At 48.1% G+C, this 14,083-nt stretch overlaps 1 protein-coding gene and 1 pseudogene across 1 annotated transcript; both read left to right on the top strand.

Moving 5' to 3' along the window:
- The first annotated feature begins 9,407 nt into the window (after positions 1–9,407).
- LOC125944227 (uncharacterized) lies at positions 9,408–12,730 on the top strand. The gene is made up of 5 exons (XM_049664552.1): positions 9,408–9,528; positions 9,888–9,986; positions 11,647–11,938; positions 12,149–12,225; positions 12,717–12,730. The coding sequence occupies exons 1-5, from the start codon at positions 9,408–9,410 to the stop codon at positions 12,728–12,730; spliced, it is 603 nt and encodes a 200-aa protein (XP_049520509.1).
- An 82-nt stretch (positions 12,731–12,812) lies between these two features.
- LOC119444343 (uncharacterized) lies at positions 12,813–13,768 on the top strand (annotated as a pseudogene).
- Positions 13,769–14,083: the final 315 nt, after the last annotated feature.

Below are 14,083 nucleotides of genomic sequence, written 5' to 3'. Positions count from 1 at the left end.
AATTTGCTGCTGCCTGACCTAGTAGACAAGTTGGGTCACTTGTTACTTGCCCGAATAGACAACTTCGGCACTACATATAAAATGTTGGTGTGCGTCCCTTCTTGGTTAACTCCCCCATAATGTATGCGACAAGGTGACACAAGGGGTGTCTATTACGTTAGGTGTATTAAATGGAAGCGTTCCATCTGCAACAGACTTCGGGCTCAGCCGCTTGATAGACAGCCGTTGCAACGAAGATGCTGCCCGGATACAGAGCTAGGATACCACGGAGCTTCAAATGGAGTGCACTAGTCACAACAAGATATGCAGTACAGTGGTATGCAGTGTCGTGGAGTAACGTGAGATATTCAGTTTCGAGGGAAGCGCGTGGCGGTGACCAGGCATGTGCCAAAAAGCCATGATAGACTGCATCCACTTGTCACGTCAAGACACTAGGCCATACACGCCTGCGCCGCAGCTCGTATGGCCAAGGCTCGGCGAAGCCAGCTAACCCCCGTATTCTACAACGTTCTTCCTCTTTTACCCTCCACTTGAGAAAGTAGATGGCGGCGCCACTACCCGACAGAAGTGGTCAATGTACTACTGATGGCGCCCAGCAGTTATTCTTGAGATGCGTAGCCTAGGGATAGCGCTATGCTCCACTCGGAGGATGGGAGGAAGAGTCGAGAATTGCTTGGAAATGCGCTTCCTTTCTGTTGCTGCAGTGTTAGCGGTGTCGCTGTCTTGAGGCAAAGCACCAACACGCAACTACGCAACGAACTAGTACCGGTCGGGCGCACGGAATGATCAGATGGTTGCTGAGTCAGGTGATAAGCTGAGTTGGTTCCTTGCAATAACTTTTGAGGCCGTTGGTGTGACGGCGTACGGACGTGGCACTTTTCGGCGGCACTTTTCGTATTTCATGCGCTACGAGTAGAGCTAGGAAACGGTAGGGCTAATTTTTACCTACGCTTTGTTCACGCTCGCGCAGCCGAGTGTAGTGCAGGACAGAGGCTATGATGCTTGGTGCCGTAGTTGGCTGCCGGGATTGTAGCCAATCAGAGCAGACAGTGCGTCTTGCTCTGCAACAGCGAAAAAAAAAAAGCGCCAGACTTCGCACTCACTAGAAGCGCACCCTTGCCAGAGCACTAAAGCCGATGTACTATTTTTCTTCCAGCAAGAAATTTAGGTAAACTGCAGTTAAATACATCGGGAATGCATAGCTCCCGAAGACAACTTTGTAATGCTTGTAAAACACAGCGCAAAGTCTAAAACAGCGCATCACTATACGCCCCATCCCACAGTAACATAATTTTATCTGTTTGGAAGCTCACCTTCCTCTATAGAGGTATACATATGTTTCTTTATGCTTCCCCTGTGACACACGCTCGCACCATCACTTCGCTGCCGTCCTTACAGTGAACCCTTACTGTCGTCGCCATATATGTATACCGACAGCAACATCCGTCGCAAAAAAAAAATGTCACCACGCAGTTGAAACCCCCACCTGTTTGTCGTCTGCTACCTTCACTCATCGAAACTGCAGTGTAGTGTAGAAAGTGTTGTTTTCATGCTACACTTCTGTTATAAAAATGGCTTCAAGTAGGTTGGCGGAGCTACACTTCTACAACACGGTTTAAAAGAAGGTGATTTCCTACCCTGGCTACACTTGTGTAGGCAGTGTAGGTAAAAATTGCCTTAGCAATTACGTAAGCGATAGCGTGCTCTTAACTACTAAACGGGATGTATTACAACGCAGTAACAGGCTTCCCGTCAAATGCCGCGCATTAAATAAAACTAAAACGCGTTTAAATAATATTTTCTGAATATACATGGAAATATCACACAAAATGTAGCCTTGAACGGAAGAGGAAGGATGAGCCAACACATGCAGTTGGTTTTGTAACCATATATTCTAGCACATATTTAACAGCTTGGATAACGTTAGGTAGGGCGCCCTGTAGACCGCGCTAAGGAAATGTACAAGAACGTATAAGGAACCAAACACGTAGTGGGATTCATAGCACTATTAGTATTAGTGTAGTTGGAAGAAAAGAATGCAGCAGGAGCGAATTTTGATTATACAAGTTCATGTCATCAGTGTCGCAAAGCAGTACCTGGCGATCACCACTTCAGCAAAAAGTTATCCTACAGAATGTCACCTTGACGCAGGGAGCTCATTGCACGCATCACGACAACCGGGATGCTGTTTTGCCGCATATCCTTTGAAGGCGCTTAAGGGCTGAACGCTTAACGGCTACCAGCTGAACCTTAGACATTATTAAAAGAAAAAAATGTTAGTCATTGTTATGTTATTGTTGAACTGAATTTAGGTGACAGCTGGAATGCTGGTAGATAGATAGATAGATCAACTTTATTAGAAAGACAATCAGAGTTTTGTCTTCGCTAATGGTCGGGGCCCGTAGTCGAGGGCTCCGCTGGCTCTTGCCATTTTCTCTGCCCTCTGGATCAGCTTGAGCTGGTCGTCGAGGGCCGAGCTGGACAGCAGTGCCTCCCATTTCTCCCTCGTGGTGTTCGTGTCGTGGTGTTCTATGTTGTGTAGCGTGTACTCCCACGTAATGTGGTATATGGTTGGTGTGGCCCCGCACCACGGGCATTCGTCCCTGTAGTCTGTGGGGTGCAGGCGATGTAATATGTGTAGGTTCGTGTAAGTGCCTGTCTGGAGCCTACGCCAGGCAGCGGCATCCTCCGTCTTCGGTTTTCGATGGGGTGGGGGATATCGCCAGCGACTGCCTCTGTGGTAGGATTGCTGGATTGCTGAATATACAGGGTCAACTGGGTCAGGGTCATCTGCAGTCGGCGTGATGAGTGCTCGGTTATGTACAAATTCTCGAGCTGCTCTGTCGGCATACAGGTTACCCGTGATGGTAGCATGACCCGGTATCCAGATGATGGTTTGGGTGGTGATGTCGTCAATGTCCTCCTTGGGTATTTATGCTAGGACTTGTGCCACAGGTCTTGCGATTGTTCCCTGTAGGAAGTTGTGGCAGGCCTGCGGGGGAATCCGTGAGGTTCGTGAGTGGTTAGTTTGCGTGTTGGCCTTCGCGGATGGCTAACGCGATGGCCAGCTCTTCGGATTCCGTGGACATGCAGCGGCGGGTCGATGCACCGGAGGTGACGTAGCCTCGGCGGTCGCAGACCACTGCCACTGCGCCCTTATTCTTCGTCCCGTACATGACGGCGTCCGCAAAACGGGCCGTGGTATGGAACTCGAATGTTTTCTCTATGTACTGGGCCCTCGCTCTCCTCCTGCCGGAGTGTAGGTTAGGGCCCATGTTGCGTGATATTGTGGCAATGTGATACCTGTCCTGGACGTGACGAGGTATCGTGCAGGTTTCTTGGGTTCGTAGTGTTGTGGATTTGCAGCCCAAGGTTCGTAGCACCTGCTAGTAGAAATCAGAGTTTCTGTGTGGAGCCTTACACTCCGTTCCCATTCCATTCCAGAGAGTGGAGTTTCACAGTTTTGAATGGCAAGAGTTGGGCCATTCCCACACTTGGAGTGACTCAGTTAGTCCGTTCCACTCCTCCAGTAAAAAATATTTGCCCAAAATTTTTTAGTATTTGCTCCTTGCGTTCATAGTGACAACGAAAACATTCCGAATTCTTAACTTAAAAAATCATGTTACATTATATGTTTTGCTGTTATATTATGGCTACGTACTGTTTTTTCGCCTTTTATATCTTGACGGCGTGGTTACCAGGAACTTATCTTACTATACAGTATATCAAAATACAAAATATTCTTAATCATGCTCTCTGCTGAGAGTAAGTGCAAATATTAGAGAAAGCCATCAGCAGAAACATTAGGGTGCTGGTTTTCAATGTACAGTCGACCGATTCTTTAACAGTACCGCGCGAGCATCGACTGGCCAACCGGCCAGCGCCTTCTAATGGCGAGAAACGACGCAGCAAGACTAGCACATGCGCACTAAGTTCCCTCGAAACGCAAGTTTCGTCTGTTAGTCTTTTCCTACCAGCACGACACAGCCCCTGGCACGATTAATTCGGCGCCCGGCTTATTGGAAATAGCAGGAGCGTGTGCCAGTGACTTGCGTCCTTGGAAAGAAAGTTACAGAACCATGAAAAGTAAAGCGGTGCAGTTTAGAAACCGAGAGTCTTGGTATTAGGAGATAGTGTGTAAGACGGTCAAATGCCGGAGAAAGTTCATTTCATTTCATTTATTTGACTTTAAGGGCCCGAGGGAATAAATAAGGGAAGGGCGTACATTTGTGGTTGACATCGCATGCAACAACAATAAAAGAAAGAAAAAAAATCGCCGACCATTCCACTATGTGAAGGTCGTTGACTAGCGGAGCTATATGAAATCACCGTAGGTTCTATTTAGATATAAACTTTTAAGATGCGCCGGCAAAGGTGGGTACACGTAACCGTTCGTCGTAGAGAAACGCCGGAACCGCACCCTTCAGCAGAGCCTCTGTACACGTACACACCGAAAAAACGAAAGCCCCCCCCCCCCCCCCCCCCAATCGCGGGGAAGCACCCCTTTAACACCGGCAACGCACGTTGCCGCTTCTCGTCGTCCCTCACGCCACTGATCTTCGTCAGGTTGAACCACAGTCGGTCGCACACGCTGCAGCTCTAGGCGAAGTGACGATCGCTAAAGTATCTTTGGAATCTGGCGTACGCGCCCTTGAACTCTTCCAAGTTGGCACATTGGCGCCGAAGGCTTTCTGCGGCATTCTCCGACTCACGAGATGTGTCGTCGGTTCTTGCTCGTCGCTTACGTGCCGTCTCGCGGGCACGCTCGTCGGACGCACCATTGGTATCGGCACGCCGTCGACCATTACACTCACGTTGCTGCGCCCTCCGTCGCTGTTCGTACCCGGACTGCTCTTCGGCAGTCCTGACGACGCGTGGTAAAGGTAAAGGTATTTCGTTCCACCCTTGGTAAAGGTGGAACGAAATGGAATCAATTGGGTCGGTTTATCTCTTGAGCCGTGACGCCAGTCTGCCTCGAGCGACTCCCATTGGCTCTCCATCATACGCAACCATCCATCACCCGTTTTGACAGGTCGCCGACCAAGTCGCGGGCGGTATTCGCCCCGAGATCTTTGAGTGGCGTCCTCTGTAGGCCGTCCTGCTCTGCTCAAGTTTTTTTAAAAACGAGTCTGCAGGACACTATTCCCTGCGAAATCGAGCCAAGTAGTCGTCACCACGCTCAGTGTGGATTGCTCCTGGCGTCGCCTGCTAGTGTGTATACGTGCGTGTATGGCGTTGGCTTCTCGCCATTGCTGTTCCGTTTTCATGGCGCACTCATGTTCCACGGACTGATTTTTCAGCCCTTTTTTCACAATGAACTGCGGGATTTCGCCTTCAGCTAAGGTGTCGGCGCTGTAATAGTGTGTTTGACTGTTCAACGCGTGTTGCGTGCTTGTCTCAGACATTCCCATTTGGTTGCTGTCCAACGCGTTAAGCAAATAACGAAAGAAGTTCGATGCCATTCTCAAGACACTAGGTGGTCTCTGCGGTACGTTAATGCTTGCACTGCTTTAGCGGCATTGCAGCAAAATGTGGTCTGGAACGTCTGATACAAGGGCGGCTAAAATTAGTGAGCAAAACAAAATTACGTAGTCTTGTGCTGCAGTGCACACCTTCGCATGATATTTAATTAAAATAGATTACTGTGGTGTCCGGCATATCGCCCCAGTCGTTAATGCGCAGGCGCGCAAAACGAATAAAATGCGTGCGCCGCAACCTGCACGCGGGCTTATCTCGACCAGCCACGCACCGATGAACATATGGCAATAAACGTCGCTTCGCCCCTGGAAACTTGTCTGCTCCTTCGCATGAACCACGCAACACAACAACTGCCGACTGGGATGGAATTTGAAGACGTCCTTCTTCAGTTGGGAAGGCAAGTGTTTCCGTAATTCACTCGGTGAAGAACACTGTCTTTTTGCAGTGTACGGAGCCTGTGACTGTCGTCATGACTGGGGCCAGCCAGCAATGACGCGCTTCGCTGGGCAACTGGGCCAGCTGGAACCCTTTGACGAGTCCGCCAGCCATTGGGCTTCGTACGAAGAGCGGCTTACGTCGTTCCTGATTGTCAACCGAGTACCCGACGGCGACAAGGTACACGCCTTCTTGAGCATTATTGGTCCGAAGACCAACGGGTTGTTGAAGTCATTAACAGCTCCAGAACTGCCTTCCACGAAGAGTTTCGAAGACCTCAAGAAAGTTTTGAGCGACCATCTGTCCCCCGAAGCCGTCCGTCATTGGAGAACGGGCCATGTTTCACCGGAGGTGTCAACGAGGAGGCGAGTCATTATCAAGGTATGTTGCCGAGCTTCGTAAACTGTCGCAAACGTGCGAGTTTGGAAGCGCCCTTGACGAGTCCCTTCGGGACCGCTTCGTGTGCGGCCTGCTACGAGAAGACATTCAGCGAGTGCTTTTCACGGAAGATAGCAAGCTTACGTTCCAGAAAGCGGTGAAGCGGGCTCTTGCAATGGAAGCGGCTAAGAAGAGTGCTGCTGAGGCACGCGGCACCGACGCCGCAGTCGGCGATGTGCACAAGGTGCAAGTTAAGACGCAGAAAACATGCAAAAGCTGCTTTCGCTGTGGTTCGCCAAAACACACGAGTGAAGCATGCCCGCACTTGGACGCAACCTGTTTCAGTTGCAACAAAAAAAAAGAAAGGGCATATCCAGAGAGCCTGCCGAAGCAGTGGTAAGGCTTTTTCTAAGGAAAAGCAGATGAAGAAGAGTGTGAAGATGCTGACGGATGTGTCACGGAAAGCTTCGACCCTCAGATTAAACGGCGTGTCGGCAGCTCAGCGCGACCCTGTCACCGTACAGATAACCATCGACGGCGTCATGGTGAACATGTAGCTAGACACGGGAGCGGCTGTTTCCGTCATGTCAAAGACGCAGTTCCGTCAGCTCTTTCCTTAGGCTGTACTGGAGCCTACGACAGTTCAACTTCGTACCTACACAGGAGCACTGGTACGACCCCAGGGAGTCTCTTCGGTCAACGTGCAGCACGGCGACCATTCTGCAATTCTTCCACTGTACGTCATAGACCACAAGGGACCAGCTCTACTGGGCCGGGAGTGGCTGCACGTCGTCCGGCTGAAGTGGGCGAAAATCTGGAACCTGAACAACATCACAAGGTCAGACACTCCTACTGCTATCAGCGTAAAAACGAGGCTAAACGCATTGCTGGCGAAGTACCAACCCCTTTTCAAAGACGAGTTATGCACGATAACGGAAGTGCGCGCTGAACTTTTTCTTAAACCTTATATGAAGCCGAGATTCCTGAAAGCCAGGAATGTTCCGTTCGCGTTGCAAAAACCTTTCGACGCAGAATAGGCTAAAATGAAACAACTGGGAATTATATCACCGGTTACGACGTCAGAATACGCTACGCCTGCGGTACCCGTAATCAAGCAAGATGGTAGCATATGAATTTGCGGAGACTACAAGACGACCGTTAACCCGTGCCTTGATGTCGACCGCTACCCATTACCGAAGGTGGACGACCTGTTCGCAGCCTTGTCGGGATGGAAGTATTTCTCGAAGATTGATCTCAACCGGGCCTATCAGCAAGTGGTCATGTCTGAGTCGTCAAAACAATACCTCACGTTGAATACGCAGAAAATATTGCTTGCTGTTAATCGACTCGCATTTAGAATTTCGTCCGCTCCCGGGATTTTCCAACGAATAATTGACACCATGATGAAGGGCTTACACGGGGTTTGCTGCTACCTAGACTACATTCTGGTGACTGACAAAAATGACGAAGAGCATTTCATCAATCTGAAGGCTGTGTTAAAACGACTTCTTGAAAGAGGCGTTCGTGTCAAGAAAGAGAAGTGTTCGTTTTTCCAAGAGGACCTTCGCTACCTCGGACACAGAATCGGCGCACAAGGCATCTCGGCAACGACGGAGAAGGTTGACGCACTCCTCAAGGCTCCAGCCCCTAAAGACAGGCAGCAGCTGCAGTCGTTCCTGGGAGTCGTCAATTTCTACGGCAAGTTCCTTCCTAACCTAGCAACGGTGGCGCAACCATTTTTCAGGTTGCTACGTAAGAACGCCCCGTGGTGCTGGGATGAGCGTTGCCAGGAAGCGTTCGCCAAGATAAAGTGCTTGCTAGTCTCTCCAAGGCCTATTCACATAGGTCGCGAAGCTTCGGGCGAAAAGCGGTTCAGAACCTATTGCCAGCGACATCAACAAGGGGAGTTATGGGAGTTGCAATTGAAGCGCGACTAGTGGAGGAGGGAACAAACACTGATAAAAAAAAACAATTTTTTGTCAAGGGCGAAGCAATTTTTTATACTGTTCAAACGACATTTATGTCCCAATCAATTCTGATTAGGCGCAATGTGTAAAGAAATTATGACAGTGCTTTTTTTATACCTTTTTCTCAGCGCCCTCTGAAGAAGGGGCGCATGTCGTAATCATACCATGCAGCCCTTGTAGTGCACGGAAAGGCGCGCTCGTGAAGTTCGTCTGCTACGACACGCCTCCTCGCATGCTTTGGTGTTTCGCTCCTGCATGCGTTCTCTGAATTATTGTGGCGCGAATTTACTTTTTCTGAGCGTGGTGTTGCGAGGTGCGTTTCATCGTGGATGAAAGTGCTGAACACTGCGTCCAACGGGCACGGCGTCCTACGGGACGATGCGACCAACAGTTCACGCCGAACGTTTTCCTCGATACCCGCGGAAACGATGTGCCGTGCAAGGATGCAACAGCAACGACCGTACGGCTGGCGTTTCACTACACCGGTTTCCTGTCTATTCCACAAGGTGAGGCAAAACTCTATTACTATCAATGCCTTCCTGTAGGGTTGTGTGGAGGGATGCCGTGGTGCTTTGAAAAATTTGTGTGAAACTTCTGTTACTTTACAATTAGCGCTACGTTGTGGCCTTAGTTTTGGCTCGGAGCTTTTGGTGTCAACTTCCCCAGCGCTTCACCACCTAGTCAAATAGCTTAAATATTGTGCTTCAGTCAATTAAAATTCGCATCGCTTTAGTTCTATATAAAAACAACGCTCCAAATCGTTATTACTGTGCTTAGATGCACAACTAGGCCGATATTTTGTAGCGATGCCTTTCATGTAATAATGCCTTTTTGCGCTTATCGCGCTTTGTCAGTGGTCGGAGCGACGGTCCGCTCGCGTTATCAACGGGATCAGCCGGAACAGACTGAGCGGTGGATGATAAGACTAGAGTAGAATAAGTAATAATGCCTGGCTACAAAATACCGGCCTTAATCTCTCACACGCAGTACTTCATGCTTTCACTTTGTGCTACAGCCACATCTTTCCTGCCATGGGTTCTTCATTTGCTGTCATCACCCTGCTTTGCGTTGATCTAGTTTTCTCTTTTTTTTCTTCCTTATTCACCAGGACATTGGCCTAAATAATGCTTCATGCTACTTTGAATTCGCATGCGTGAATCCTGGGTGAAATTTTGTAGGAACCCATGCCTGCTAGATAAGACGCCGGGACATCTACGGTCGAGAGTAGTGTGCTCGCTGCACTTTCATGAATCAGCATTCCTGCGGCCCGGTTTACTTCGTCACGACGCAGAGCCTACAATATCTCCTTTTATCAGTAAGCAAATCGCCAAGCCGTCTTTCGCGCGACAATAGGCATGCATGTACTATAGTCATTCGTAAAACAGTGCTTATCTTTAATAGAACAAGGGGAATACATGGACAGAATTGATCTAATGCATTCCTTGGCATAAAATCAACGTATATTTTACTACACCTTTATGGCAGGCACCGGATCTGACACCCATGGCGACAGGTGTGGTGAGGTTGGTCAGAATCATCTCCAGCCTTCCAAAATTGAAGGTGACTTTCATTTTAACATTACACGTAGTTGCATATGGCATAAACAAATTGTCCACATTACGTTTGCAGAGTCCAACTTGTCAGGCCACGTGAGCTCGTTCATCTCAGATGGTGTCTCGCCAATGGGCTGCCAACCAACCACCGTGAAGAAATCACCTAGTGTAGGAGGTAATTCCTTGCCTATTTATGTTAAGGACAGATATAAGGAGCGAAGACACGACTGTTCCCTTAGTACCCGAAAAAAAAACTGCAGGGTGGAGCACAGTAAGGGACAATGTGATCACACGTACGCCTGTCCTCCACTTGGACGTGCAGCCTCTCCGCAGGAAGTCCCACGTAATTCCTGGCGCAATGTGCTCTCTGTGGCACTCTCATCACTTCTTTCTTCCTTTTTTTTCTTTCATTTTTTTTTTGCTGCGTGTTTGACACACTGAAATGCACCATATTATGTCCCTCATTCGCAGCACACCGTGGCTAAAGGCAATTGGAGGAGGCTGTTCCTGCACAAGATGGCAGTGGTAACGCCGCTCCCCAGGTGCCATCGGTTCTTGAGCCAACATCCTACCGGCTTGCTGAAGGCAGCGCCTCGGTGAAGGAGTTCTCTCGCGTAGAGGGTAACCTTGCCTTTTTATGTTAAGGACACATATAAGGAGCGAAGACACCACTGTTCCGGAACAATAGGTTCCCTAAACAAAATTGCAGGGTGGAGCACAGTAAGGGACCACTGTGATCACACGTACATCTGTTCTTCACTTAGAGGCGCAGCACCTCCGCAGGAAGTCGCTGGTAACTCCTGGCGGAATGTGGTCTCTGCGCCACTCTCGTCACTTCTTTTCTCTTTTGTTATCTCTCCAGGTTGGACAAGCTAAAATGCCCCGTATTTTCTCCCTCCTCCGCAGAACAAGAGGATTACATGCAGTTGGAGGGGGCTGTTCCTGCACAAGAGGCCAGTGGTGACGCGGCTCCCCAGGTTCCGTCGGTTGCACAGACTTCTCGAAAATGCTGTCACTGGCACAGCTGCTGAGGCTTTCCGCAAATGTAAGTATATTTACATCGTGTAAAATCATATTGGGCGCCAACGCGCCCTTTAAATTTTACAAAAGTGAAATGTAAAAGCAAAAGCGGAAATTTTCTTACGAATGACATCACCCAGTTAGGATTACAAGACATCTGTTGTTGCGGTTGCCTGCTATCGGCTGTTTGTCTTGAGCTCCCTTAATTATTATACTGGTAAAGTATTACAAAAATGCTAAAAAAATCAATAGCGCTGCACCTGAAGTCGCTAACGATATGAAAGCAATTGAAAGTCATCCAGAAAAACAATTCTCTCGCAGATTTATCTAAGACTAAAGATGTAAAAACAGAAAAGATATTTCTGTTATGCTTTTTTGCTCGCCAAAGAGGGCGGGCATTAAAATAAGGTCATGTTTCACTGCTTTGTTAAATATTTCTCTATCTTCAACCAATAACTTTTATTTGGTCTCACTGTGCTGAGCACTGATTCATACAACATGAAGTGTGCAGCAGACATGTCTGCTTACGCGCCAAGAATGACTTGCCAAGCGGGCCCCCTGTCCTCAAATACGCAGAATCATTCGCACAAGTTCATTCAACGATGTAAAAGTCAGCTGGGGCTGCAGTAATCAGCATTCCTTAGCGTTACACAAATAGCCCTCGTAAAAAGCTAAATACAATCTGGTCATGCCTCAAAGCTCAGAACTATGTAAAAATTAGCCAGTATCACATGCTCATCTTAACGGTTTCTAATATACATTGAATATCTATGAAGCAAACTTTTTGAAAAACCCACATCTTTCCACACCCACAGCGCCCTGTACCAGTGAGTCCGAGGCTCGGAGAAAAACCAAGGAGCTCAAGAAAAAACTGTGGAAGCAGCGGGATTTTAACCGGAGGCTGCAAAGAAGACTGCAGAGGAAGCGTCAAGCCTTAACGATTGAAGAAATCGTCCGGAGCGTCCGCTTACACGTGTCTCCACCTGTTGCTGCACTCCTGGAAGCTCAGCTGAGGATGAAGAATGTGAGCCGGTTCGGTCGTCGATGGTCAAGCCAGAACAAATCCTTTGCCTTAGGGCTCTACTTTCATAGTCCTAAGGCTTATAGGTATTGCAGGCGACTTCTTAGGCTTCCATCAGTGCGATCCTTGCAGTTATGGCTTCAGCGTGTGCCACTAAGGGTTGGGTTTTTCCCGGAAATCTTCGACCTTATAAAGAGACGAGCGGCTACCTTTTCCATGAGTGACAGAGCCTGTTGCATTGTTTTCGATGAAATGCATATTAAAAAAGAAATTTCATACAACCCCTCGCATGACAGGTTTGAAGGTCTGGAAGAGTATAACGGTTTTCAAGGCAATAACCTCTGCAACAAGGCTCTTGTCTTCATGGCAAAAGGTATCCGAACGCCATGGAAACAACCTCTTGGTTATTTTTTTGCCTATCGAGGAACACCCGCAAGCATTTTGAAAGACCTGCTTTTGCAATGCTGCAAGTTCCTTGTGGACACTGGCTTGCAACCAGTAGCGGTAGTCTGTGTCCAGGGAAGCCAGAACGTGTCCCTTTTTGCAAGCCTAGTCACCACCGAAGAGCCGTATACAGACATAGACGGAAGGAGGCTCTTTTTTCTTTTCGATGCTCCGCACTTACTTAAATGCCTCCGAAACATGCTATTTAAGTATGATTTCAGAATAGGTGATCACCTTGTGAAGAGCAGTTACATTAGGCAGGCGTATGAAAAGGACCGCACGCATGAGATTCGTTCGATACCAAGGCTGAACGACAGACATTTTAACCTAACCTTTGCATCAAAGATGTCTGTAAAATTGGCTGCACAAGTTTTCAGCAACCACTGTGCTGCAGCAATGTACACCTTGGTCACTTTTCAGCAGCTGCCCGCTGAAGCAATTCATACTGCACGATTTGTAGAAAGGATAGATCGTTTCTTTGACTTGCTGAACAGTTCACAGAGAGCGGCAAAGACACCTTATGCATCTGCGATGTGCAATGGCTCTGTCCATAGAGAGTTTCTGACGGAATGCATTGCAGTATTTGAAAACATGCGAGTAGTGGGTTGTCCGAGGCAGCCGCCTTTATACGCGGGTTTTGTTTCACCATGCGGTCTCTTTTGATGCTCTATGATCATCTCACAATGAATTATGGATTTTCTTATGTTCTCGCCAGGCGATTAAACCAGGACGCACTTGAAAACAGCTTTTCAACGATAAGGTCCAAATCAGGTGCGAACACCAACACTACAGCTCGTCAGTTTCAGGCCGCTTTCAGGCATCTTTTGATTAATAACCTGTTCAAGTTGTCTGAAAACTCTAACTGCGCCGAGGACATGACAACAGTCTTGGCAACTCTTCCTGTCGGCATTTCGGCACTGTTTCCGGCTCTTGGTATCGGAAGCACAGTCTCGCTTAGCATGACAGATGATTCTTTCTCGGACAAACTTTCGGACATACAGCAAAATAACCTAGTTTATTTTGCCGGCTGGTTAGCGGCGAAATTTTTGCGGTCTCATTCGTGCGTCAGAACAACCCAGAAATGTAGCCTGAAGGTAGAATATGCGTCATTTAGTGAGGCCAACCAAGTGCTACTATATTTGAGCGTAAAAGGTACTGCGGAATCTGACTTTGGAAGTCTCTGAGTTCCTTCCCCTCCATTCGTGTCTTTTGTTGAAGGCTGCGAAAATGTTTTTCAGGAAGCCATCGGTAGCCTTTTCTCCATGGAGAGAGTAGGACATACGTTGTGTACGCGTCTTCATGAGAAGGTTGAAAAGACACTCACCGTTTGTGAAGAGGACGTTTATAATGCCTTGTTTTGCCTTTTTGCCTGAATCAGGTTGCATTGGTTTGCACGAAAAAGAAATGTTGAATTTCAATGTGCACAAACGAAGCGTCAAGCTAAGCAACAAGTGCAAAGGCTGAACAGTTGAGATTTCTCAGGGTATATTCCAGGCGGTGAGCAATGTGGTGAGTCTCCTCACAAAGAAGGCAAACTTATTTGAAGAAAAAAAAGTTTGGTGCATAATTCGAAGGCGTAAAATGGGAGAACGCCATATCTGGCACTATATTATGAGCAGTAAACTGTGTACACTTTCCATGCTTTCTCTAAAAGATAAAACTTCCTTTAATGTCGACGTCCATGTGCTATGGTTTGTGGAGGTGGCCCTTCACGGTGGTGAAGTAGAGCGACACAGCTTGTTTCTTCTTTCTTATCCTGGATTATCCTTCTTAGCGCTGACCTCGTG

The sequence above is a fragment of the Dermacentor silvarum genome, chromosome 3 (assembly GCF_013339745.2).
Source record: "Dermacentor silvarum isolate Dsil-2018 chromosome 3, BIME_Dsil_1.4, whole genome shotgun sequence".
Lineage (NCBI taxonomy): Eukaryota > Metazoa > Arthropoda > Arachnida > Ixodida > Ixodidae > Dermacentor > Dermacentor silvarum.
Note: the sequence above shows the minus strand (reverse complement) of the source record. Positions and strands in the feature narration are given on the sequence as shown.

Coding starts and splice junctions, on each gene's coding strand:
- LOC125944227 (XM_049664552.1), top strand. CDS start 9,408: ATGCGTGAATCCTGGGTGAAATTTTGTAGGAACCCATGCCTGCTAGAT. Junction 9,529..9,887: donor ATCAGCATTCCTGCGGCCCG/GTTTACTTCGTC, acceptor TTACGTTTGCAG/AGTCCAACTTGTCAGGCCAC. Junction 9,987..11,646: donor GAAATCACCTAGTGTAGGAG/GTAATTCCTTGC, acceptor CCACACCCACAG/CGCCCTGTACCAGTGAGTCC.